The sequence below is a fragment of the Mixophyes fleayi genome, chromosome 3 (assembly GCF_038048845.1).
Source record: "Mixophyes fleayi isolate aMixFle1 chromosome 3, aMixFle1.hap1, whole genome shotgun sequence".
NCBI lineage: Eukaryota > Metazoa > Chordata > Amphibia > Anura > Limnodynastidae > Mixophyes > Mixophyes fleayi.
This window is the reverse complement of record NC_134404.1, coordinates 339886770-339913778: the sequence shown is the minus strand read 5'-3', so window position 1 is coordinate 339913778 and position 27009 is coordinate 339886770. Positions and strand designations below refer to the sequence as shown.

The 27009-nt window shown below is 44.5% G+C and overlaps 1 protein-coding gene across 3 annotated transcripts in view; it reads left to right on the top strand.

Moving 5' to 3' along the window:
• The window catches only part of BABAM2 (BRISC and BRCA1 A complex member 2), a 202341-nt gene that overhangs the window by 153427 nt on the left and 21905 nt on the right, over positions 1-27009 (top strand). For 2 of the 3 annotated variants that reach the window (XM_075204404.1, XM_075204403.1), the window contains exon 11: positions 13070-13223. In XM_075204404.1, coding sequence (XP_075060505.1) covers positions 13070-13223 — 154 coding nt within the window. Of the gene's footprint in view, positions 1-13069; positions 13224-15976; positions 16152-27009 lie in introns of those variants that run through there. The other variant, XM_075204402.1, reaches the window with a different exon arrangement.

Genomic DNA, 27009 nt, shown 5'->3' with positions numbered 1-27009 from the left:
CTTCTGCAGGGACTTTATATTCCACATATATGTATTGGACGTATCCTGCAGTATTGTCTGTTAGAGCAGAGCGCACCTAGATCCGTATTCAACAAGAGACGTGTTTTCAGATCCTCTTCTAGTTGAGCACGGATGTGCGTATGCCCTATTTACATGCGTTTTAAATAAAATGCAATTTACTTTCGTTTTGCGTCCATTAATGAATCAGGCCGTATAAAGCAATATGTATTTCAAGACTCATCCCAAATAAGTCAGAAGGGGTGGAGGAGCAGATTATGGGTGTAAAGCAGCCCTGAGATTGTAGATGAGAATCTCACTGTGAGGTCAACGATCTATCCACAGTCATATCAAGTCCATAGATAGCTCACTGGTCCTTATTACTCAAATAGAGCAAAGAAATCCTTAGATGCTGAATATGTTGTGTAGAAAAAAGAGGAGCCCACAAAACCCAGTGAATGGTGTCCTACAAATCCAGTATTCTTGGTTAAAAAAAAAAAAAACAGACTGACGCGTTTCTCTGCACTAGCAGTTTTATCACTGTAGTGAGATAATGAAATTCAGGAAGACTTTGGGCTAGATTTACAAAACTGCGAGTTTTCAAAAGTAGAGATGTTGCCTATAGCAACCAATCAGATTCTAGCTTTCAATTATTTAGTGCATTCTACAAAATGACAGCTAGAATCTGATTGATTACTATAGGCAACATCTCCACTTTTTCAAACCCTCAGTTAAGTAAATATACCCCTTTGTGTCATATGAACAGGATGAATAATGAGTGTAGCCAAAAATACAATTTGTGTAAAATGGTCGTAGTTTTTATACAGCTAATGAAATATAGGAAATCATGGTTTTTAATGTGCTTTAATTCAGTAAAGCGCAGCCCCGTCTGACCAATGTAGTACAGAGCATATTCTAATGGCCGATTTACATACACAGAGCATTCTATTGACCAATGCACATTGCATAGAACTTTTTAGTGACTAATATTCAATTCAGACTCCCACATCTCTGGTGGCTTTAGAATCCAAACCCCAAATCTCTGGTGGCTTAGAAAGGATGACCACCATAAACCTAGTGGCTGTAAAATACAGACCCCCAGATCTATGGTGGCTTTGTAATGCAGCCCCCAGATCTGTGGTGGCTTTATAAGGCAGACCCCCAGATCTCTGTTGGTTAGTTCCAACACTGTACTCGCTATTCTTCTGCTGTCTTTCTGCGGTTCTCCGTAGAGGAGGTGCAGGGAGGCTGTCATACCCAGCAGCACTCTGATTGGTGGATAGCGTTGGTCATTTACCAACCATCAGAGGGACTCTACCACCAGTGCATTTACCAGATTTACACACCCATTCTGCCCTAGAGATTGGGTTTTGCAAGTTAGAAAATATAAAACACATCCTTTAGGCTCCATCTGCCATAATCTCTGTTCTCCTTGTAGTATTAGAAGGTACTCAGCTCCTATCAGCAACACGTATAAATACCTTTATGTTATTAAAAATATATACATTTTATATGGTTAGACTGAGAGAGTGACAGTGTGTTTATGTTGGAATACTCATTGCTAGCTTATAGATTAACTGACACATGCAGTTTGAGAAAACTAATTGTATTTCAGTGGATTTTAACACAAATGTGCAATAAATCAATCAGCATTGTCCACTAAATAAATGTAACGCAGTGCTTTGAATCTCTACCTTGGCTGGGTTCACTTACGACCTGGTGCTTTGGTTTCTTCCCACAGCACAAACACTTAATGCTAGTTCTGATTTGCGTTTGTGTATCTGTGGGTGTAAGATGTGATTGTAAGCTCCACTGGAGCTGGGATTGATTTGCCTAAATAAAGTGCTTTGATTGTACAGCGCAGCAGAATATGTCAGTGCTATAGAAGTAAATATAATAGTATCTTGCGTCCTGGACAGCTGGATAGACGATGATGCGCAGTAACACAATTTACTGCATAACCACATTGGATTTGGAAACATAAATCTTGAAAACTGAATTGTGCATTCCTCTATCATCAATAATCAATAGAAGGATTGTTCACATGCTGGGACACGACACCGAGGGTTAATTACAAACATTGGATTTAGCTGTAAATGTGCACGGAACCATTCCAGCCAATCAGCAATTCACCTTTATCTGTTTACGGAGAACTTGTAGTATACAGATTGTACCTGTGTGTAGCTGGTGGACAGACATGCTTGTTAGGAGTAAGCCTCAGCTGTATTATTTTGCCTTTTATTATTTAATTCCCCACGTTATTATTTGTCACTTTTATACAGCAGATAAAAAATAACTGCTGGAGAAACCGTTCTTTATAACCAGATATTGATGTTTGGCCAATGAGCCAGACGATCAGTCACAGAACCTCTACGGTATATGTTGTCTGTCCACCGTGTGCTCTCCAGATGTGTCTGGAGTTACAGTAAGTAATCACAGCTCTTCCCAGTATTGCTCGTATTACTTTTCTATTGAACAGAGATGTTTTCCTAGTAGCTGATCGGCATTTCCTGGTCCGTGCTGTCCCATATGGAAGAAAGAACTAGAGGATAACAGGAGTCTTTACTCTATAGAAACACACAGACATTGGATACTGAGGAAGTGTATTCTGTAGTCCAATGTCACACATGATTAAGAGCACAGAACACACGTCTTCTGGTCAGACTGTATGATCCGTACTTCTGCAGTGTGGATGCTCACATTCATTGTTTTACTGTTTTGTGTTTCATTTTTCATGGGTGCAGTTGACTCTTATAAGCGTTGTCTCCGCTATTAAAGATAGTGTGGTCCTGTGGATCCTTCATGTTTTTCAGAGGGAAGTGAAGATTTAGTCCACTGGGTTAATCACCTAAGGGCCTGATTCATTAAGGATCTTAAATGAAGAGGATTCTCATTTCAGTCTCCTGGACAAAACCATGTTACAATGCAAGGGGTGCATATGTGTGTTCTGTTTTGCACATAAGTTAAATACTGACTGTTTTTTCATGTAGCACACAAATACCTCATAGCTTATTTGTACACTGAAATTTAAAGTTGATATTTGTGTGCTACATGAAAAAACAGTCAGTATTTTACTTATATGCAAAACAGAACACACATTTGCACCCCTTGCAATGTAACATGGTTTTGTCCAGGAGACTGAAATGAGAATCCTCTTCATTTAAGAACCTTAATGAATCAGGCCCCTAGTCCATAGGCAAACCGAGGTGGGGGGGGGGGGGTTTATAGTGCCTGGAAACCCCCCTCCAAGCCTGGATTAAGTTGGCTGGACCCTGCGCCCGCTTCATGCTTGCCCCTCTACAAATCCAGCGTTTGCCCCTGTAGTTCTTTGATGAAGGGGTTTCTGAAGACCCCCACCCCTGCTGGAACTTTTAGGCCCTGGGAATCCGGAATAAAGGGGCATCCTGACGACAGCACCTTGTCAGGCGCCGTCTCCGCACTGACACTTGGTGCAGGAGACGGACGCCTCCATCTTCTCAGCAACCACGTCCTGTTGCCTAGCAGCGGGGCGCTATCTCTGCTCACCTGTCTGCAGCCAGCATGTGTTACCGCCAAAATCTCCCTAACCCTATCAGGAGGCACCTTAGGGTATATAAAGCAGCCTCTGACACATGTCTAGTGCCAGAGTATTTGGTCTTCAGCCTTGCTCCAGCGTTTGTTCCTGTGTTGCTGTCACTTGGATTCTGACCCGGCTTGTTCCTGACTTCTCCTTCGGTTCCTGATTCTGGCTTAGACTGATATTTGGTATTGACCCGGCTTCCTGACCATTCTCCTGCTTCTGATTTGGCTATATCCGTTCCTCTGGTTGTGACCCGGCTTGTTGACTACTCCATCCTGCATCCTGGTGGGCTGTCGCCGCTGCCTCAATTGTTACCTCGCCAGCTGACTGATACGGAGGGCCGCGACCTGCGCGTCCCTTGCAGCGAAGTCCATACCTCCTTGCGGGGGTTCCTGGTGAAAACCAGGGGCGTGTTAGACTCCGCGCCTCAGTACTCAGTAGCGCCAACTGCTGGCAGGTATCATCTATTCCACAGAGTAATTCTGACGCACCTTGTGTAACATCACAACAAACACATAATGTGACATTTGTATGTTCCAACACACAATTCTTAAAACAACATTCTTGTGTCGACAAGTAACAAGTGACCATCTAAATCACAACATGTGCGGGCACCTTTTAATACCCTCTCTGGGAATTAAGAAATGTTTGAAGTTTATAAATGACATGACAAGGAGGTTGGTTACAACATATATATATTTATGTTTCACAAATGTCTCAATAATATCTCACAAATCCTCCTGTATGTATATATATATATATAGTTTCATGATGGTTGCCCTCCTAGGAAGACTAAGAACATTCTCGTTCAGTGACATGATGGTTTAATAAGTCTGGTGTTTATGATGTTAATTGTGAACTATGATTAGCGCCCATGCATTAAATTGCCTCATTATCTCCACCACGTATAAAATAACTGCTTGTTAACGAGCTGCCTCAAGGCCTCAGAATACAGCTGACAGCTCTGCAGATGGATCTCAAGGTTGTCCAGCTGAATCCTGTGTCATCAGACCAGTATCTCATGCTGATAACATGTATTTAAATCCCCGAACATGACGCTCATAAAACCACCAAGAACCTTCCATGCTTACATGCTGTAATATTCTCCATGTGCAGGGTAGAGGTCTGGTTTTCCTAAGGAAGTTGGAATAAGTTCCCAATAAAAGCACATTATCCTATATTTACAGATTTCCTTATCTGTATTTAGAGGCTGAACCCTGTAACTATTTACACTGGTATTCTTCTAAATAGAAAGGGCCCAGTGGTAACCCAAGACAGCGTTGCCAACAGTTGTTAAGTGTTAGATAAGGAAGCTCGTTCCACCCTAACTCTACACAAACATAACTAACTGGAGATCCAGCAATCTGATGGTCACATCCAGGTCTGCTTATTGTGCATGGTCTGCAAACTGTAGGAATTTCATTGTAAATAAAAAATGATTCTGTTTTATCCTGTAGGTGTAATTTGTTCTGAAGTGAGGGTGTAGCTCAGTGATGGGCAGTAGGCAGCCCTAGAACTGCATGTGGCCCTCCAAACGTTCACCTGGGGCCCCCAGCTCATCCAGCTTCTTCCTGCTTTATTGTCAGTTATGTTTATTATACCCTGTAACATTTGTGTCTAACGCTGCTAATATGTTATTACAGACAGGTGTCTCTATGATTAAATGTATTGTTTTATCTTATTACCGAGATTAAGGATAATGTGCGGCACTTTAGAAGCGTAGAGGGCCGCACCATCTGGCCCCCCAAGTGTGTTAGGTAGCCCAGGGGCAGGCTGGGCTGGGGGGTAGTGGGCTATCTGCCCCCCATAATGGGCTACCTTGGGCTGGGTCATTGGGCCATCTGTATTTTTTTCCTTTAAAATAAACTGCTGAGTCGAGAAATTTGCCAGCCCTCCTCTGAGGTTGCCCATCATCATCATCATCATCATCATCATCATTTATATGGCGCCTGTAGATTCCGTAGCGCTTTACAATTGGGAACAAACATTAATAAAACAATACTGGGTAATACATACAGACAGAGAGGTAAGAGAATCATCACTGGTGTAGCTTAAAACATACAAAAAGCAAATATTCTACAGTACCCAGCAACATAATACATTATGTGGGATTAAGTTTCTATCAATGTTTAAAATATGTCTGTAATTTTAGTTTTGAATATTTTTGTACATAATATCTAAACATGACACTTACCCACCTTACTGCTATTAGTCAAGAATTTATTATTTTGTTTCAAAAAAGTTCACCTTTGTAGTTTTTTTCTTTAATCTACCACCTTATTAACGGTTAGATGGTGCGGTGGGATTTATCAGCACTGACTATGCCAACAAACTTTAAAATGACTGAAAAATACAGATGACTGTTAGAGCGACAATATGGACTTACCATATCACAGACAGCTACTGCCTGTATAATTATAGATAACAAAAAAGACTATATATGCTTCAACCGTATGGAACCTCTGTATATTGTTAGAACGGATTGAATATCTCCCTATTGTCGCAACACCTATAGGATGTTGCCAATCTCTTCGGTATACAAATTCAACAAATTAATAGGGTGCGCCAAGAGGAGTGATGATTAAATAATCATAACTATGGTGGTATTTGTTGAAACTGCCTGTATAATGTTAATATAATCCAGGCAGTGGGTCTGGCCATTGCCGCTTTAAAATTGCAGTTTTCACCAGGGCATTAAAAGTGACGTCATTTCTTACTGTAGATATTTGTAAAAGTCTCATTTTAGCTCTGGTGGTAAATAAGTGTCCTGGAAACAGTGTCTGTCTGTGATATGGTAAGTCCATATTTTCAGCTTGTCCCTCCAATAGTCATCGGTATTTTGTAGTCGTTCGAAAGTTTGTCGGCATAGTCGGTGCTGATAAAATGACTGCCACTAGTTAGATGCGTTTTCCTGCAGAATGTATCTAACTATACTTTTATCTGAAGAATGTGCTTATGAGGACATGTGATCACCTGTAGACCTCTGGATATGTCCGGACCCCACCCCCTCCAATGTCAGCAGTGATACAGTTACAGAGGTCGCACTAAACACACTTGTTTACATTCTCTAACTAATGTTATAAGAGAGATGGGACTTGTATTTACAGACAGTGCACAACGAAAGACATATTCTTTCAGCATAAACGTGATGATGTGAGACAGGGAAGGAGATTGGATGTTGAAAAAGGAAGGAACTATGTAACAATTAAAAGTGTTGTCATTTAATATTAGGAGCAAATCCAGGTGCAGGATACAAAATTACACCTGGACAAATCATGCTGCAAGAGGTGCACATGCATCAATTTTCTGCACGCAGGTACAATGTTGCCAGATTCTGCATCTAGCGCACAAATACTGGCCAGCTTTATTTTAACACTGCGATTTAGAGTTGAGCTAGGACCTAACTCCAAATCTGTTTATACAGAACATGGTTTTTACCTATGGCACCGCTTTGCCCTTTTTTCATTAAAAAACTTCTTTGATTGTCAAAATTGACAAAGGAAAATTTCGTTCCTGTTAGCTGAAAAATAAAAAGTTGTTTATGAACATTGTAAAAAATGCAATGATGCCATCCCCATGCCATTTCTTACTCTTTTTGCAGGTGTTGTAATGGAAGAAGCTGGGTAAATGGGGGCATTCCGTGGCTGTGGGCAAACCTCAATAATACGCATGGTTTTACATGAGATATATCTTTAGTGCGACAAGATATTCTAATGAATTTAAAGTGCTGAGACTGAGCGTTTAGTGGTGCGGAGACTGAGCGTTTAGTGGTGCGGAGACTGAGCGTTTAGTGGTGCGGAGACTGAGCGTTTAGTGGTACGGAGACTGAGCGTTTAGTGGTGCGGAGACTGAGCGTTTAGTGGTGCGGAGACTGAGCGTTTAGTGGTGCGGAGACTGAGCGTTTAGTGGTGCGGAGACTGAGCGTTTAGTGGTGCGGAGACTGAGCGTTTAGTGGTACGGAGGCTGAGCGTTTAGTGGTGCGGAAACTGAGCGTTTAGTGGTGCGGAGACTGAGCGTTTATTGGTGCTGAGACTGAGCGTTTAGTGGTACGGAGACTGAGCGTTTAATGGTGCTGAGACTGAGCGTTTAGTGGTGCTGAGACTGAGCGTTTAGTGGTGCGGAGACTGAGCGTTTAGTGGTGCGGAGGCTGAGCGTTTAGTGGTGCGGAGACTGAGCGTTTAGTGGTGCGGAGACTGAGCGTTTAGTGGTGCGGAGGCTGAGCGTTTAGTGGTGCTGAGACTGAGCGTTTAGTGGTGCTGAGACTGAGCGTTTAGTGGTGCTGAGACTGAGCGTTTAGTGGTGCGGAGGCTGAGCGTTTAGTGGTGCGGAGGCTGAGCGTTTAGTGGTGCTGAGACTGAGCGTTTAGTGGTGCGGAGTGTTAGTAGTCGCGGCGGCCGCGGGCACCGCCGCGACTCTCGCCTCCTTCCTGTAGGCGTCCCGGCCGTCGCTATGACGACCGGGACATCACTTCCGGGAATTACCGCGTCCCGGCGGCTAGGGACAGCCAGGCGCGTGCGCAAGAATAGGCAAGCCTGTGGGCTAATTAATAGTAATTAGTTAGAGTCCTGTCCATGTGATTGGAGTGCCAGCCTCTGATTGGCTGGTACTGGTATTTAAGGCCTGCAGCCTCATTGCCGGTTATAGCTTCTGTGCTCCAGTCTGCTGACCTGCTTGTTCCTGTTCCTGTATTCTGATACTGCTACTGATTTCCCGTGTATGACCCTTGGCTTTGAATTGGACTTCGCTTGTGTATCCTGTGACCCTGATCTCTGGCCTGTTTACCGTTTCTGCTATCTGCCTGTGACCCCTGACCTCAGCTTGTTTACCGATACTGTTGTCTGCTGCCGGCCCTTGACCTCTGTGTGGACCTCTCTCCGCTTGCCTGGGTTCTCCCCAGCCGGTACACACTTCACGACCCTCTGTCAGTCTGCAGCCCAGTCTGTCCCCACCATCAGGGGCTCCAGTGAACACCTGACTGGCAGAGTAGATTCCGGATTGTGTTGTGCCGGCTGGAGGGGTTCCTAACACGTAGGCTGAATATTTAGCGGTGATGAGACTGAGCGTTTAGTGGTGCGGAGGCTGAACATTTAGTGGTGCAGAGACTGAGCGTTTAGTGGTACAGAGACTGAACATTTAGTGGTGCTGAGACTGAACATTTAGTGGTGCGGAGGCTGAACATTTAGTGGTGCTGAGACTGAGCGTTTAGTGGTGCTGAGACTGAACATTTAGTGGTGCTGAGACTGAGCGTTTAGTGGTGCTGAGACTGAACATTTAGTGGTGCGGAGGCTGAACATTTAGGGGTGCGGAGACTGAGCGTTTAGTGGTTGCGAGAACTGAACATTTAGTGGTGCGGAGACTGAACGTTTAGTGGTGCGGATGCTGAGCATTTACTAGTGCTGAGGCTGAACATAAGAAATGAACCACTTAATTAAATACTTCTGAATACTTAACACTGCTGTGGAACTCCAGGAGTAAAGAAGCATAAAGAAAGTGCAGGATCTTTTGGAAGCTTGATATTTTAGGTGTAAAATGAAAAGATTCCAAACTAGTCAGAAGTAGAACTTTGACCTTTACTCTCTGCACCTTTTTATTTACACCTCACCGCAAACCAAGGTGCACTTCTTGTTTACAGAGAAGCATTCCGAGAGCAGAGAGGTCCCCATGTGCTCTGGTCGGACCAACTAGGTACATCGGTGCAAATCCAAGACAGCATATTCTGTGTGCTTTGTAAATAAGGTCCAGTAGAGCAGTCATTTATGATTTACCTTCCTCTTGTTATCTTCTCACCTCTCTACCCCCCACCCCCCCTTAAGAAGACAGGTAATCTCAGTGGTGGCATACAATACAGAGTGCACCTTCCAATACAGAACCTTCAGTGCTAACACACTAGAATAACTTTATTACTCAAAACATACAAAATAAATTAGTAAATAAATGAATGTTAAGAATAAATAAATAGAAATAGACAATAGAACAGAACAATGAATTTCAAACGTTTCAATTGCATTAGGAAAAAGAAGAGCAAATAACTAAATCTGGCATTTACAATGTAATCCTGTTGTCTGGGCTCTGGTCCAGAACCCGCCAGAACCTCCGATGCTGGGAGAAGGGGGAGGATGGGAGGGTAAGGAGAGCAAGGGACCACACTGTGAGTGCACACTCTCACTCTCACTCACTACTCAAACAGTTATGAATGAATAAGAAAACCCCAGACAGGATTTTTCATTCCCCTGCCCTCAGTACAAATGAATGAAACAGTCCGTTTAATTAAACATTTTGTACAGCAGTCAGAGCAGCCAGGACTTTGAAGTGACATTTTTGTGTTTTGACAACGTGCGTAACCTGTGACGGACCACAGTCCGACTAAACGTCAAAGTGTTGGCACAGACGCACTTCAAAGCACGGAACAGGGATTTATACGCTCATAAAGGATTTTATTGTGTCTTGTTAATGACATTTGCAAGAATTCCCATTACATTGTATTGTCAGCTCTCTCATTGTTACTGTAGCATCAGTCGGTGAGACGGGTTCTGTGTGTCAGTCACCCTGGCACACTGGGGGTGTAATCACTGCTACATAACTTCCCATGTTCACAGCTCCGATCTACAAGCGCTTATTAGTAACCTAAGTCATTTTATCAGTTGTGTATGAAGCTAAGATTACCTGCTGACCAGAGGAGGCATTACTGATAGTGCCTCGTCCACCTGCATGGTGGCACAGTGGAATGGATGTGAAAAGTTACATATTCCCAGCACAGCCCTGAGTAATATCATTGGCTCTATATAAACAATAATAATAATTTCTATAATTGTTATTTTGCTTTATTGTCAGTCCACAATAAAGATGTCTTGTAAAGAGCACCTGACCGAAACGCAGCCATTGTGTTGGTTTAACAAGACCCATAGCAGGGGCAAACGCAGGATTTGTAGAGGGGGGTTTCCACACTACGCCACCAGTGGGCGTGACCAGCATACATGGGGCGTGGCTATAATATTAGACAGTGCTTGGCTGCTCTCCAACTCTTCCTATCCCTATAATATACATGGGCAATGCTGCGTGCACTACTGTTAGGTGCACACAGCTCTCCCTTTTCAAGCACAGCCGTGTGAAGCGGGGGCAGGGTCCAGCCACCTCAATTATACAGTGCCCTAGGCTTGGGAGGGGGGTTTCTAGGCACTATAAACCCCCCTCCCCCTCAGTTTGCCTATGCATAGGAACCAATAGGAACCAGTGACTTCACTTCATGACGAGTATTCACAAGGTAGCGTTTTACTTTTCTTGGAATCAGTGATATGACAGATATGGAAGTGAAGGCTCATGCCGCTGATATCACTGTCTCCTAATGAATGGACAGTATTGACATGAATGGCGGCCTCCGCTCTCTACCTGTTTGCAGCCGCTGAGAAGGGTTCTGCAGCACACAGAGCGCTCCGCATACAGTCATCCCAAACAATCACTTCACTTTTATTACTGTTCTCACATTTAAAAACATGGAGGTGATTTCTATAATATATAAATGAATCAGGTCCACCTTATCTGTTTTATGTATTTTGTTTCCACCACAGAACACAGTGTTTCTTTCCTTTCAATAATTGTCCTCTCTTAACCTTGAGAGGTTCCAGAATGAAGCATTCCCAGCAGTGACCTTGAAACACCCCATTCATCGCTCATTGCTCAACTGTAATGTGCTCTTTCTACTGCGAGCTGGTATTGTAAACAGTTCAGTATAAAATGTTCTGTATGTATCTGTGTATCAGCTCCAGTTCATACAGCTGGGTGATTTCAGGTGACTTCCTCTGTCTGAATTCCAGGCGTGACCGTGCCAGACTATTATGTTTATGATAACGGCATTCATTACTCCAGTGCATGAAGGCTGTTATATCTATCTAATTATCTGTCTATCTATCTATCTATCTATCTCATATCTATCTATCTATCTATCTATCTATCTATCTCATATCTATCTATCTATCTATCTATCTATCTATCTATCTATCTATCTCACATCTATCTCATATCTATCTATCTATCTATCTATCTATCTCACATCTATCTCATATCTATCTATCTCATATCTATCTATCTATCTATCTATCTATCTATCTATCTCACATCTATCTATCTCATATCTATCTATCTATCTATCTCACATCTATCTCATATCTTTCTATCTCATATCTATCTATCTATTTAGCTATCTATCTATCTATCTATTTAGCTATCTATCTATCTATCTATCTATCTATCTATCTATCTATTTTTGTATCAAAGTTTCTCTCTCTGTGTTTATTTCATAACTCTGTATAAAATGAATAAAGACATGGTACTAAGTGCAATCTGGGATGTCCCATGTGTATTAAAGTCAGGTTACTCTACAATCAATGGAGAATGAGTGTGAGAATAAAGGAGACGAGTGCTGACTATGTGGTGGGTCCTCAAAAAGCAATTACTGCGTTAATAAAATATCTGTAATTTCCCTGTTCCTCTTGCATCTTGTGTGTGTTATGATCTCATGACCTTACGTTGGTTCTGTTCAACGTACTGAGAGTCGCAAACACCTTTATTACAACACATTGTTGTCTGTTACCCTAAAATATGTCCTCTCCAGCAGCATTAACATACGAGAGTCCCCACTAATTCACTGTAATAAACATGGAATTATGGTTCTGGTATATAATTTATACTGGAGTTGAAAGACTACGCGTTTCACTCTTCAATTGTCAGGGTCAATTTTAATTGTAACTCTTTCACTGCTAATCAGGGGAAAATATTTTTCAAGCAGTATAATAACAAATTCAGAAAATGTTAAACCACTTGTATTTATATTAATAAACTAGGGCCCACTGCACGGCAGATGGAGCGGGTTGGAACTAGGCTTCCCTGCTTCGGGGCCCATAGTGCGCTATTTCCACCTCTGGTGGGAATGTGACATTGAATCTCATTATACCTCAATCTGCGACTCCCAGAACATCGTAAAACATCCTTTGATGTCTCCACCTGATAAGGTTCCTTCCATACATCAGGGATGGGGAACAACCAGCAGTTCCCCATCCACTCACACAGCAGCTTAATGATCCATGACTGGATAATGGTGTCTTCTTACCTGGTCAGCTGCATCACTACCTTGTACATTGCTGAGCATATGTCCGCTAATAAATGTGTACAACAAGGAGCTTATGTGCAGACCCCTATGACGTGTCCTCTCTCCATTCTCAGTGCCAATGTCATGGTTTCCCATGTTTGTAGACCTGCAGAACATTGCTCTGTAACTGCAGATATCTTACATCTGTGTTCTGTCCATCCGTCACTATAGAGGCTCATACGTTCTCTCTACAGGGATAAGTGATTATTATTAGCTGGTTTTAAACTGCACTTATCCTGCATTTGACTGCACCTTAAAGTAGCTGACATAAGGTGCTTGTTGTTTAACGCCAGTATGAATTTATGCATTCTTCCATTGCTGGGCATGTATATGTATGTATGTTATAACAGACTCTGTCTCTGTCTTTGCAGTTGATCTTCCTCTATACTTTCCCCGGGACCAGCCTATGCTGACATTTCAGTCTGTCTATCACTTCACAAACAGCGGTCAGCTGTACTCCCAGGCCCAGAAGAACTATCCGTACAGCCCGCGCTGGGATGGCAATGAAATGGCAAAGAGAGCAAAGTAAGACGTTCCTCATACTGTACATATCATACATGTAGTGTACATATCGTACATGTGCTATACATATCATACATGTAGTGTACATATCATACATGTACTGTACATATCATACATGTATTGTACGTATCATACATGTACTATACATATCATACATGTACTGTACATATCATACATGCAGCTTTATTAATCCAAGCACAATGGCTCCATCCAAAATAAAAGGTTTTATACATGAAGCAGCTGAGAGTATGAGCACACTTGGTGCCCTGATAGAGGAGTGCATTTAAAGCCATAATAACTCTGGAAGTAACTCAAACCCCTTCTGCTACAATGTACTGGTCTCTAACACCTCAAACCAAGATGGTCTTTTTCTGGTCCAATATTTGAATGTTTCCACTGCTGTAAAATATAAGTATATTAGAAGCCACAGAGTCGTCCCATGACTGTATGGAAGCAGGAGGCTTCATTTTATTATACAGTGGGTACCTTGTTCATTATGTTACAAACGCTTCAATTGAAAACAAAACAAGAGGGAGGTAGAGCCAAGAAATGTGCTTTTGAGGATAGAAAAGATCAGCGCATGAAAACTGAAGGGAACGTGCTAGGGAAGAGGGACAGATTGAAGGGGCGAGCTAGGTGCAGCCAGCAATAGGAGAAGGGGGGTGTAGCAGAGGGAATGGAATTGAAGAGACTGGTTGAGGTGTAAGAGGTAGAGAGGAGTGTGAAGACCACATTTTTAGTAATGGGAAAGAAAGAACTCAGGATGGGGTTACGAATCTGTGCCATATTCAAGAAATATTTAAATTTTACGTGAATTTGCTGTAAGAGTAACTCTTTACATCGGATTTATTACAAACACTCTCTGTCCTAATCTCCACTCTGAGCCACACTCGCTCCTCTTGTTTCAGCTGTGCCCCCTTCCACTTAGAATGTAAGGTCTCTAATGAGCAGGGTCCTCCATACCCCCTGTTTTCATGTCTGCGTTTATTTTGTCTACCTTGTATATCCCTGTTTTTTTGTATGTACTGTTTTCCCTACTGTCGGCGCTGCCCCTTGCAAGTCTGTGATAATAATAATAATAATAAACAATATGCTTGTCTGAGGTCAATATCCTATCCAGCTGTTTTACCTTCGCTGATAGTTCAACATTCCATCACAGTTTCATATAACAGAAGTGACATCACTGTGATGATGTCACAACGTACCAACTACAAGGTGTATTAGAAGGTTGTAAAAGTATCTGGTCTGGTCTCCGTCCCCCATAAAAACAAACCTGGCTCTAAGCTGTGTGTAATGAGTGTTGAGGGTGAAAATCTACCACGTTTATCTATGCTGGGCTGTCTCAGAAAAACACTTTCTGCCTCTTGCAGAGTTGAACGCATTGTAAGCGGAGGCGTAAAATGCGTTTGATAAAATGATGCAATCACGTGATTAAGATACATGCGCATACTGTGTTAAACGCGTCTGCTGCATGAAGCGGGAGAGATGCCAGTCACTACTTAGTTGATGACGACGACTCTTAAGAAGCCTTTATGCAGTGTTGTCAGTAACCGCTGCACCGAGGCCCCGAACATTGAGTAGATGTATGGGATTAATTTGCTGACAGATGAAATAGTGATGAGCTTAGTAAGAACAGACAGCCTCAGACAGCACATGATAGTAATCAGCAGGAGGTTGGCTCCGTCAGATCAGGCGTGCAGAGGCCTGCGCACCCGGCATGCCGTGCCACGGAAATGCCCGCTTGCCTTTTTGTTACAGTAATTACTCAATAGAGGGCACGGGATGCCAGGAGCTTCAAACCGACTTAACTCTTTTATTTACACTGTAGATTTATGTCAGTAGACTGCAATCCTTCCCTGCCAGAAGCAAGGAGCTGTCGACAAAAGACTGGACAGCACAGCTGTATGTGTTTTACATTTGGCAATGCCAATCACTATCACCATATGCTTGACGTGTGTGTGTGATGAGATACAGAAGCTCAGCTCAGGAAAGCAGTAGAGGCGATTTGCTCCCATGATGTCTCTCTGCATAGATGTAGATCTTAATAGCAGGGAAGTAACCCCAGGAGCTTGCACTCTGGAGGAGAGCTGCACTATTACAAGTGACGCAGCTCTGATGCCCCAATGCACATAAATTGAACTTCTGTTAGCTATCTTATCAACCAAGACATGAGCTAAACTTCTTACAACACACAATATAATGTCACTGTAAGGTACAAACTATAGGCAGCATTGAGATTATAATGTAGATCTGGTACATCTAGATTATGTTATTGGCTCTGAAAAGGTTAACTACGCCTTATTCTCCAGCATTAACAGTATACATTAGTCTCAAAGAGTGTGAGACAAGCAATAAATGAAGCTGAAGTGGATATATCCCGTGTGTCTCCAGCAACAGCCACCGGTTTCCTAAGTCTCATTTAGTGTGTATGACAAAGAGTAAATCAGTGTCTGACCTTATTTTTTTTTAAAACACTTTATTTGAAGAGGAAACAACTGGAAAAATACAATCAACACATTGAATACAGGAGTAATAATATACAAGGTGTCTCCTCCATGTTTTATACATTATATCAAAGGGGTGAGGGGGGAAGAGGGAAGGGGAAAGAGGTAGGTAGAGGAAAGGGGAGAGAAGGAGGTAGAAAGGCACAAATTCTATTAACGATATTACTAATAAGTATACATGGAACATGGCTAGGAAGAACTAAACCAAACGATTAAATAAGCGATTAAATAACAGGTATTACTCACCCACAGCGCCGCACCTAGCCCGGAGGATCCGGAGGCGGCCCAAGAACTATATTCCGACTACAGGAGGGGGAGCCGTACTGGATAGGCATCTACGGCTTTCTAGCGAATACCACGGGCCCCACACCTTGTCGAAATGATGTGATTTATAGTACGTTATACTCTCCATGCTTGCGACATACCAAATGTAAGACCGTAATTCCTGCATGGAGGGAGCATTGGGGTCTTTCCAATGCTTTGTTGTTAAGGATATAGCAGCTGCCAAAATATGGGAGATAAGACACGTTCTCATCAGGTATAGGACAGGAGAGAAGGAATGACCAGGGGTCCTTATTTGTGTCTGACCTTATTTAATATGACTTAATGTACCTGGCTTAGTTTGCAGTCTGACAGTGTAGTCTGTCTCATGCTAGTGTCTACATTTTGTCTACAACTCAAAAATGAGACCTAAAAACACTCCTTGTGTTCCCCCAGCCACTGGATACACCCATCCACTCTGGGTGATCCATGTGGCACTAAGGTTCATCTATGAGCATACACAACCACAGGGCAAATTCTGCTTTGTGACTTCAAGATGCGATCTACCAACTGTAACGGATTGTTACAGGGTAAGAATGTGGATTTATGGACTAGAATGTGAGGGTGCAAAATTGTGGAGGACAGGGAGTCATTGGGTGGATTGGGGACATTCCTGTCACGTTACCAGAGAGACTTCAACTGGATCCTGATAGTTCAGCCGAGATTGACGTTACTTCAGCGAGGGGCGCGGAGTCTAACAAGTGAAAGGTGTTCACCAGAGATTCCCGCAAGGGAATATGGGCTTTTGCGGCTTCCACTTGCAGGTCGCGGTCCCCTGGAGAAGTTCTCAGCGAACACAACAGACGGAGCGTAGAATCAGGTAGAAGAAGTACTGTCACTTGATAGTGGTGTTTAGCCGGGAAGTTTGGCAGCGTTGCCACTTGGGAGGGGAAATATAGCTGGGATGTTCAGCGATGTAGTCACTAGGGAGCTGGTTAGCAGGAAAAGATAGTGTCGCCACTTGGAAGTGCTTTCACCGGAAAGTTTTAGCAGCGTAGCCACCTTGAGGTGAGTTCCCCGGAGAGACGTAGCTTGGAAGCTGAAGAAATAACAAAACACAGGAGCTGTTTCCAATCTTAAAGTCAGGGACTGACTGAAAGAACCAGCATTGAGTTCTGGTCAGAGGAGGTAGATATAGTGCAGTTCCAATTGGACAGCCAATAGAGGGCAGTGAGAACACATAAAACAGTTAGACGGTTCTGCGCATGCGCAGAACCACTGAGCGCTGAACGGAAGAAGGGGAGAGACAGCGCTGGAGAGCTGCAGCAGCGTGGACCAGGTAAGTGAAAGAAAAACAGAGAGACTTGGTGAGGATGGCCTCCGTGATCAGTGGATACACCCGCCGGCTCCCGGGGAGGCAGCGGGAGTCCGGCGTGTGACAGTACCTCCCCCTTTAGAGGTGGGCACCGAACACCTAGGACCTGGTTTCTTCGGAAATTTGGAGTGAAATTTTTTCAGCAAAAGAGGAGCACGGATGTCTGCAGCCCGTACCCAGGAGCGCTCTTCGGGGCCGTACCCCTTCCAATCCACTAAATACTTGATTGTTCCTCTAGAACTTTTGGAATCCAGAATATGGCTGATCTCGAATTCGTCAGTTTGTTGGAGAGAAAGGGGAGTGGTAGATGTGACAGGAACCGTGAATCGATTAATGATGAGTGGTCTCAATAAGGAAATATGAAAGGCATTGGCAATACGTAGAGTGGGTGGTAGCCGTAACTTAAAACAAACGGGACTAATTACTTGAATGATCCTATAAGGACCAATGTAGCGAGGAGCAAGTTTCATGCAGGGCACTTTAAGACGAATGTTCTTTGTAGATAACCACACCTTGTCGCCAACCTTCAAAAGGGGAATAGCTCTGCGTTTTTTATCTGCTGCCAGCTTGTAGCGAGTAGAGGATTTCTGAAGGGCCTTTCGAACTCGAGACCAGATGGATAGAAAGTCCTGTCGAAGAGTGTTAACCGCTGGAACTTGGGTGGGAGGGAGGGCTGAAAATTCTGGCATACGAGGATGGTCTCCAAATACCACGGAGAACGGAGTGGTTGATGTGGATTCGTGAAAGGAATTGTTATGAACGAATTCTGCCCAGGGTAGCAAATCCACCCAATTACTCTGGTTGGCTGAAGAAAATATCCTGAGAAACGTTTCCAGATCTTGATTGACCCTTTCTGTCTGGCCGTTGGTCTGGGGATGATATGCGGAAGAGAATTTCAGACGGATACCCAGAAGATGACAAAGGGACCTCCAGAATTTTGAGACAAATTGTACCCCACGATCCGAGACAATTTCAGCGGGGCAGCCATGTAGTCGGAAGATTTCCTTAATGAAATGTTGAGCTAGACATGCTGAGGACGGAAGACCGATGAGTGGAACGAAGTGTGCCATTTTCGAGAAACGGTCCACAATAACCCAGATGGTATTAAATTTATTAGCTGGAGGTAGGTCAGTGATGAAATCCATGCTAAGATGGGTCCATGGTTTGGTAGGTAGTGGAAGAGGGTGAAGTAGCCCTTGTGGAACCTGGCGAGGAATTTTGTTTTGGGCACAGGTAGGGCAGGCAGCCACGAAATCTTTAACTTCGGAGTGGAATTTGGGCCACCAGTACTGTCGAGAGAGTAGTTCAGATGTTTTACGGGAGCCAAGATGACCTGTAAATCGTGAAGAATGACACCAGTGAAGAAGACTCTTCCGTAGATGAGGAGGAACAAATGTTTTTCCCTGGGGGGGAATGGGAGTTGAGGAAGTTGAGAATAATTTAATGCATTTAGAGTCCAGGATGGGACGTTCCAGCAAGGTGTCTGATCCCAAATTTTCTGGGAAAGCCCGGGATAATGCATCCGCCTTCTTATTTTTGATACCGGGTATGAAAGTGACCCGCAGATCAAAGCGGGTAAAGAAAAGGGACCAGCGGGCTTGACGTGGATTCAGGCATTGGGCTGACTGGAGGTAGAGTAGATTCTTATGATCCGTGAAGATCGTAACTGGGTGACGAGCCCCCTCTAGAAGATAACGCCACTCAGAGCCAACTTCATGGCCAGAAGTTCTTTATCCCCAATGGCGTAATTACTCTCTGCTGGCAGGAACTTGCGGGAGAAGAATGCGCAGGGATGGAACTTGCCTTGAATAGTTTTTTGCGAAAGAACTGCTCCCACACCGGTGGAAGATGCATCCACCTCTAGGAAAAAAGGAAGAGAGACATCGGGTTGCTGGAGGATAGGTGCCGATGAAAAGGCTCTTTTGAGAAATTGGAACGCTTCCAATGCTTCTGAGGTCCAATTTTGCGGGTTTGCCCCTTTTCGGGTAAGAGCTGTCAGAGGTGCCACAACAGATGAGTAACCAGCAATAAAGCGTCTGTAATAATTGGAGAAACCCAAAAAACGTTGAATGGATTTGAGTGTAGTTGGTTGGGGCCAGTTGATTATAGCATGAACTTTTCCCGGATCCATTTGTAGACCGGATCCAGAAACCAAATAGCCCAGGAAAGGCAACTTAGGGACCTCAAATATGCATTTTTCCAATTTGCAGAACAAATGGTTGGTACGTAATCTGGAAAGAACCTCAGCCACATGTAAACGATGAGTGGAAAGGTCCTTGGAGAAAATTAAGATGTCATCCAGATATACTACTACATTGGAATATAGCAGATCACGAAAGATTTCATTCACAAAACCCTGGAAAACGGCTGGGGCGTTACATAAGCCAAACGGCATCACTAGATATTCGTAATGGCCGTCCCGTGTATTAAAAGCCGTCTTCCACTCATCCCCAGAGCGAATCCGGATCAAGTTGTAAGCCCCGCGTAGATCGAGTTTAGTGAAGATTCTCGCACCTTTAATGCGATCGAAGAGTTCGGTGATTAATGGAATGGGGTAGCGGTTTTTAATAGTGATGGAGTTCAGGCCTCTGTAGTCGATACACGGACGGAGAGCTCCATCTTTTTTTTTCACAAAGAAAAACCCGGCCCCGGCGGGTGAGGAGGAAGGTCTGATGAAACCACGTTGCAGATTTTCCTTGATGTAGAGTGTAGTAGCCTCTGTCTCGGGCAGTGAGAGCGGATAGACTCGACCTCGTGGAGGAGTTTTCCCCGGAATGAGATCGATGGGGCAATCCCAAGCTCGATGGGGTGGTAGACGCTCAGAGGAGGCTTTAGAGAAGACATCTGAAAAGGAAGAATACTGGTGCGGTAAAATAACTGTGGTGGGTTCTGAAGGAATCTGTGTGAAGCCGAGAGGCTTGACTGGTGTTAGACATTGGCGAGAGCAGGCAGAACCCCATGCAGTGATTTGTGATGAAGGCCAATCCAGATGGGGTGAATGTAGATGAAGCCATGGTAGACCTAGAATGATTGGGCTGATGGTTAGTGGGAGAACGAGAAAGGAAATCTTTTCCCAGTGGAGAGCCCCAACTTGCATGGAGATGGGTTTTGTTTGTTTAAGAATACTGCCATTAGGGAGACGGGAACCGTCAATGCCCGTAGTAGCCATGGGCTTTTTCAGCGGAACAGTGGGCAGCGCTATTCTAGTAACTAGAGATTGTGACATAAAGTTCCCGGCTGCTCCTGAATCCAACAAGGCCTTGGACGACTTGGGCCCTGAAAGTAAATGTAAGGTGACAGGAAAAGAACATGTTAGATCTGGAAAAGAAGTTGGAGAGGAAGTAAGAGTCCCTAGACTGACCTCTCCAGTGCAGGCTAGGGTTTGTCGTTTCCCGAACGCCGGGTACATGAAGCCAGGAGGTGACCAGAATCTCCACAATATAGGCATAGTTTATTCTTCATCTGTCACGGGCACTAGGAGTCTTTACCCAGGGATCACCAGGTGATAGGCTTACCAGAGCAGTATAGGTGGTAATATGGTACTCTGGTAGCAGGGTGATCACGGAACAGGAAATAGCAGATGATGAGATGCTCAGGAAAGTCTATGACTAGCAGCACTGGCAATATGGAGGTAGTAATACACGAGGAACTGTATGGACAAAGGACACGTGAAGGTAGTCAGTGGTCTGCGGTAGCAAGTTGTACCACTGCTATAGTGAGGAGGAATGTCCAACAGAAACGAGGAGGTGATGAGAGTCAGCGGTCTGCGGATAGCAAGTTGTACCGCTGTCTGAGTGAAGGAATGGAATCCAAGTGGAGATATCCGGGGAGTCAGTGGTCTGCGTTAGCAAGTTGTACCACTGCTATGTGAGAGGATACTGGAACAGGTGAAACTGTAAACAGGAGTCAGTGGTCTGCCACTAGCAAGTTGTACTACTGAATATATATGTGAGGAGGTGCACGGGGAGAGACTGCAACACAATATATACACGGGCACCTTGACTTTGATCCACAGTAATATGCACAATATAAATGTATAAATGACTGAACAATACTGCCAATATAGAAAGTCTCTTGAAGTAGTCCAGCATAAGATAACACAGTCAATGATGGCAATAGACTCAGCGGATAGCACACTCCAGAGGAGAACCAACACAGTCCAGCAAGGTATGCAATACACAGCACAGTCAATGAGAAGTATGCATACCGTGGTTCAGGAGGCAGTCAGACAGGAGTGCAGAGATACCTGAACGGCAGGAGGCCGGCAGGATGCGAAGTCCCTGGATGGGTGAAGCGGTGGTCTAGTAGGTGCAGCGCACGGGAAGGTAGACCAGCAGGGAACACAGGAAAGCGTGGAGAGCGGATCAGCAGTAGATGGATGAGTAGTGCTGAGGAGTAGCAGCAGCGGGTCTCTGCGGGAACACGGAGGTAGCCAATAGCAACCAGCAGGTGCAGTAACGATGGGACACGGGAGAGCAGAGTTGAACAGGCACTGTTGATCACGGAGAATAGCGGGTAGCAATAGTGGAGGCAGACTCAAGAAAACACGGGAGCGTTGACAAGGACTGAAGACTGAAGCGCACAGAGGCAGCGGATAGGAATCAGCCAAACAGTAACGATGAAACACAGACGGGTTGCAGGTTGAAGACTGTAGTGCACGGAGGCAGCGGATAGGAATCAGCTAGCAGTCACGATGATGAAACACAGACGAGTTGCAGGTTGAAGCCTGTAGTGCACGGAGGCAGCGGATAGGAATCAGCTGGCAGTCACAATCATGAACAGGTGAGTGGATGTGGTTGAAGCCTGTAATGCACGGAGGCAGCGGATAGGCATCAGCTAACAGTCCCAATGATACATGGTAGAGTTGAAGTGATTAGAAGACTGTAGTGCACGGAGGCAGCGGATAGGAATCAGCTCACAGTCACGATGATTCAGTAGATGGTAGAAGTGGTATGAGAACCACAGTAGCAGAAGTGGTTTGGAAACCACAGAGGTAGAAGTGGTTTGGAAACCACAGGAATCAGCAGGGCTGAATAAACAAGGAAACACAGGAACACCTTCAGAGACTCATGGGGAATGAGACTCCAAGATCAGGCAATGTGGTGATGACCACAGGTGCTTAATATAGGGAGGTTGCCTGATCTGCCAATTAAGTTAAAGGAACATACACTGGAGGTATAGAAAGGGCTGCGCATGCGCAGTCCCTCAGGATGGAGGACGGCCACGGTTCCTAAATGTCCGGGAAGAAGCACTCACAGTCCGGTGAGTGACAGTACCCCCCCTTTTAAAGGTGGGCACAGAACGCCTGGAACCGGGCTTGTCCGGATTTTTGGAATAAAACTTCTTCAGAAGGGCAGGAGCATTAAGATCTTCAGCTTTGATCCATGAACGCTCCTCAGGACCAAAGCCCTTCCAATGAACGAGGAAACGGAGGACTCCTCGCGAAATTTTTGCATCCAATACCTCAGTAATCTCGAAATCCTCCTCCTGATGAACTTGAACTGGCTGCGGTGCTGAGGAAGGAGTCGAGAAACGGTTGATGATGAGAGGTTTGAGCAAGGACACATGGAAGGCATTGGAGATCCGAAGATTCTTAGGAAGAAGAAGTTTAACACATACTGGATTGATAACTTGAATGATCCTATATGGACCAATAAAACGAGGGGCGAATTTCATAGATGGAACCTTCAAACGAATATTTTTGGTAGATAACCAGACACGATCTCCAATTTTTAGTGGTGGAATAGCCCGCCTCTTCTTATCTGCGAAAGACTTATATTTGTTAGATGTCTTCTTTAAACAGGTTTTGACCTGAGACCAGATATTTTTGAAGGTCTGACAAGCAGTCTCCACAGCAGGAACTTGGGTGGGCGGGAGGGCAGGAAATTCCGGAAAAGACGGATGGTGACCGTAGACCACAAAGAATGGAGTTTTGGATGATGACTCATGGTACATGTTGTTATGGGCGAATTCAGCCCAAGGGAGCAATTCTACCCAGTTGTCTTGGTTGGCTGAAGAGAACATCCTAATAAAAGTCTCAAGATCTTGATTGACTCGTTCCGTTTGTCCGTTAGATTGCGGATGGTAAGACGATGAGAGTGCTAATCGTATGCCCAAGGTTTTACAAAGGGCCCGCCAGAATCTGGAAACGAATTGTACTCCTCTATCTGACACAATCTCAGACGGACATCCATGGATGCGGAATATTTCTTTAATGAAATGTTCAGCCAGAGTAGACGAGGAAGGTAAACCGGACAGAGGGACGAAATGAGCCATCTTCGAAAATCTGTCTACCACTACCCAAATAGTATTGTGATTCTTACTTGGTGGCAAATCAGTAACGAAATCCATACTAATATGGGTCCAAGGCTTGGACGGAATGGGTAGTGGTCGCAGCAACCCTGCTGGAGTTCTGCGGGAGGATTTGAACTGAGAACATAAATCACAGGAAGCAATAAACTCTTTGACGTCTCTCCTCATTGAAGGCCACCAGTAACTACGAGAGAGAATCTCAAAGGTCTTATGTTCACCGGCGTGTCCAGAAAAACGAGAGGCATGGAACCACGAAAGGATTTTCCTCCTCAGAGTAGGAGGCACGAGGGTCTTCCCAAATGGTAGCATTTTGGTGGATGAAGCAGCCAGAGAAATACATTTGGGGTCTAGAATAGCATGGTTGGGAACCTCTTCTACATCAGAGGACGTCACAAAAGCTCGAGATAGAGCGTCAGCTTTCTTGTTCTTAGCAGCTGGTTTGAAGGTTATAATTAATTCAAAACGGGAAAAGAAAAGAGACCATCTTGCTTGACGAGGGTTCAAGCATTGAGCAGATTGCAAATATGACAAGTTCTTATGATCCGTGAAGATCGTCACCGGATGGCGAGCTCCTTCCAACAAGTATCTCCATTCCTCTAATGCAGCTTTGATGGCCAGCAACTCCTTGTCCCCGATAGTATAGTTTTTCTCTGCGGGCAGAAGACCCCGAGAGTAGAAGGCACAAGGATGTAATTTTTGTTGCTCCGAGCGTTGGGAGAGAATAGCTCCTAAGCCCACATTAGAGGCATCTACTTCTAGGAAGAAGGGGAGTGTCACATCAGGTTGTCGCAGAATGGGAGCAGACGAGAAGGACTCTTTGAGGATTTGAAAGGCTTGGAGAGCCTCAGATGACCATTGCTTAGTATTAGCCCCTTTCCGAGTTAAGGCCACAATGGGAGATGCAATGGATGAGAAGTCTTGAATGAAGCGTCTATAGTAATTGGCAAAACCTAAAAAACGCTGGATGGCACGAAGAGTAGTTGGCTGAGGCCAATGTAGTACAGCATTTACTTTGTCTGGATCCATCTTCAGGCCAACTCCGGAAACTATATACCCCAAGAATGGAATCTGGGGTAACTCGAATGAACATTTTTCCAATTTACAGAACAATGAGTTTTTCCGTAGTCTGGAGAGGACCTCTGCCACATGTTGGTGATGAGAAGGCAGGTCCTGTGAGAAGATCAATATGTCGTCCAGGTAGACAACGACACATACATATAATAAGTCCCGAAAGATCTCATTGATGAAACCCTGGAAAACCGCGGGGGCATTACACAGCCCGAAGGGCATTACTAAATATTCGTAATGCCCATCTCTGGTGTTAAACGCGGTCTTCCATTCGTCACCGGAACGGATTCTAATTAAATTGTAGGCACCACGAAGATCCAACTTAGTAAATATCCGAGCTCCCTTGATGCGATCAAATAGCTCAGTGATCAGCGGAATGGGATACCGATTCTTGATAGTAATGGCGTTGAGTCCACGAAAATCTATACAAGGGCGTAATGATCCATCCTTCTTTTTGACGAAGAAGAACCCAGCTCCAGCGGGAGAGGTGGAAGGTCGAATGAACCCACGCTGGAGATTCTCCTGTATGTACTCAGATGTGGCTTGAGTTTCAGGTAACGAGAGAGGATAGACCCGACCCCTGGGAGGAGTCTTGCCAGGTAGAAGGTCGATCGGACAATCCCAAGAACGATGAGGAGGAAGACGTTCAGACTGAGCTTTATCAAACACATCGGCAAATGAAGCATACTGAGGAGGGAGTCCCGGGGAGGAAGATGAGATGGAAGATTGCTGTACTTTAAGAGGAATAACTTGAGAGAGACAACGATGGTGACATTCAGGCCCCCAAGACGTAACTTGAGGGGTGCGCCAGTCAATCTGGGGAGAGTGACATTGAAGCCATGGAAGGCCTAAGACAATCGGACTTGTCGTAACAGGAAGAATTAAAAACGAAATTTCTTCATGGTGTAGTACACCAATCTGAAGGGTTACTGGAGACGTACTCTGGGTGATGAGACCATTGATGAGACGTGATCCATCTATAGCCGTCACAGTAATGGGTGTTTTTAAAGTGATCACTGGTAGGGACCATTGATTCACTAGTGATTTAGAAATGAAATTTCCTGCTGCTCCGGAATCAATCAATGCCTGTGACTCAAAGGATTTAGTAGCAAAGGAAATCGTAACATCGAAAGCGCAGACTTTAGATTTCATAGACAATGGAGAGGACTCCAGGGACCCTAACTTCACCTCTCCAGAACTAGTTAGGGCCTGGCATTTCCCGATTTCTTAGGGCAAGAACTGAGCATATGTGTGGAATCAGCACAATAGATACAGAGTCTATTCTTTACTCTTCGTTTCCTCTCTTCTAAAGATAATTTGGAACGTCCTATCTCCATGGGAATCACAGAAGGTGAAACTGGACGAAATTGAGGGTTTAAACGAAGAGGTGCTTTAGCAGAAGTTGTTTTCTCAGATTCTCTTTCACGAAATCTCATGTCTACACGATGGCAAAGAGAGATCAAATCTTCTAGTGACGAAGGAAGCTCTTGGGTAGTCAGTGCATCTTTAATTTTATCGGAGAGCCCCTGCCAGAAGGCGGCAACTAATGCTTCAGTGTTCCACTGAAGTTCAGAGGCTAAGATCCTAAATTGAATGACATACTGTCCTACTGTATGGGAGCCTTGTCGCAAACGAAGAATGCTGGAAGCAGCGGAGGTCACACGACCTGGTTCATCGAACACACTTCGGAACGTGGAAATGAATTTGGCACTATCTTGTAGAATTGGATCGTTTCTTTCCCACAGAGGGGAGGCCCAAGCCAGGGCTTGTCCAGAAAACAATGAGATAAGATAGGCCACTCTGGAACGATGGGTAGAAAAATTTTGAGGTTGGAGTTCAAAATGGACTGAACATTGGTCAAGGAAACCTCTACAAGTTTTGGGGTCCCCGTCATATTTTGACGGAGTAGGCAGGTGAAGCGTAGGAGCTGTAGACACCTGGGATGGCACTGGGGAAACGGAGGAAAGCACAGGAGCTTCAATACTAGCTGTAACAGTCTGTCCAGATGTTCCTTGGGAGGTTAACGATTGGTAACATTGAAGTAACAGCTGTTGGCGAGCATCCTGTTGCTCCACACGACTGACCAGATGCTGCAGCATCTCTTTAGCAGTAGGTTCCGTATCTGGGTCTGTCATGGCCTGATCTTACTGTCACGGGCACTAGGAGTCTTTACCCAGGGATCACCAGGTGATAGGCTTACCAGAGCAGTATAGGTGGTAATATGGTACTCTGGTAGCAGGGTGATCACGGAACAGGAAATAGCAGATGA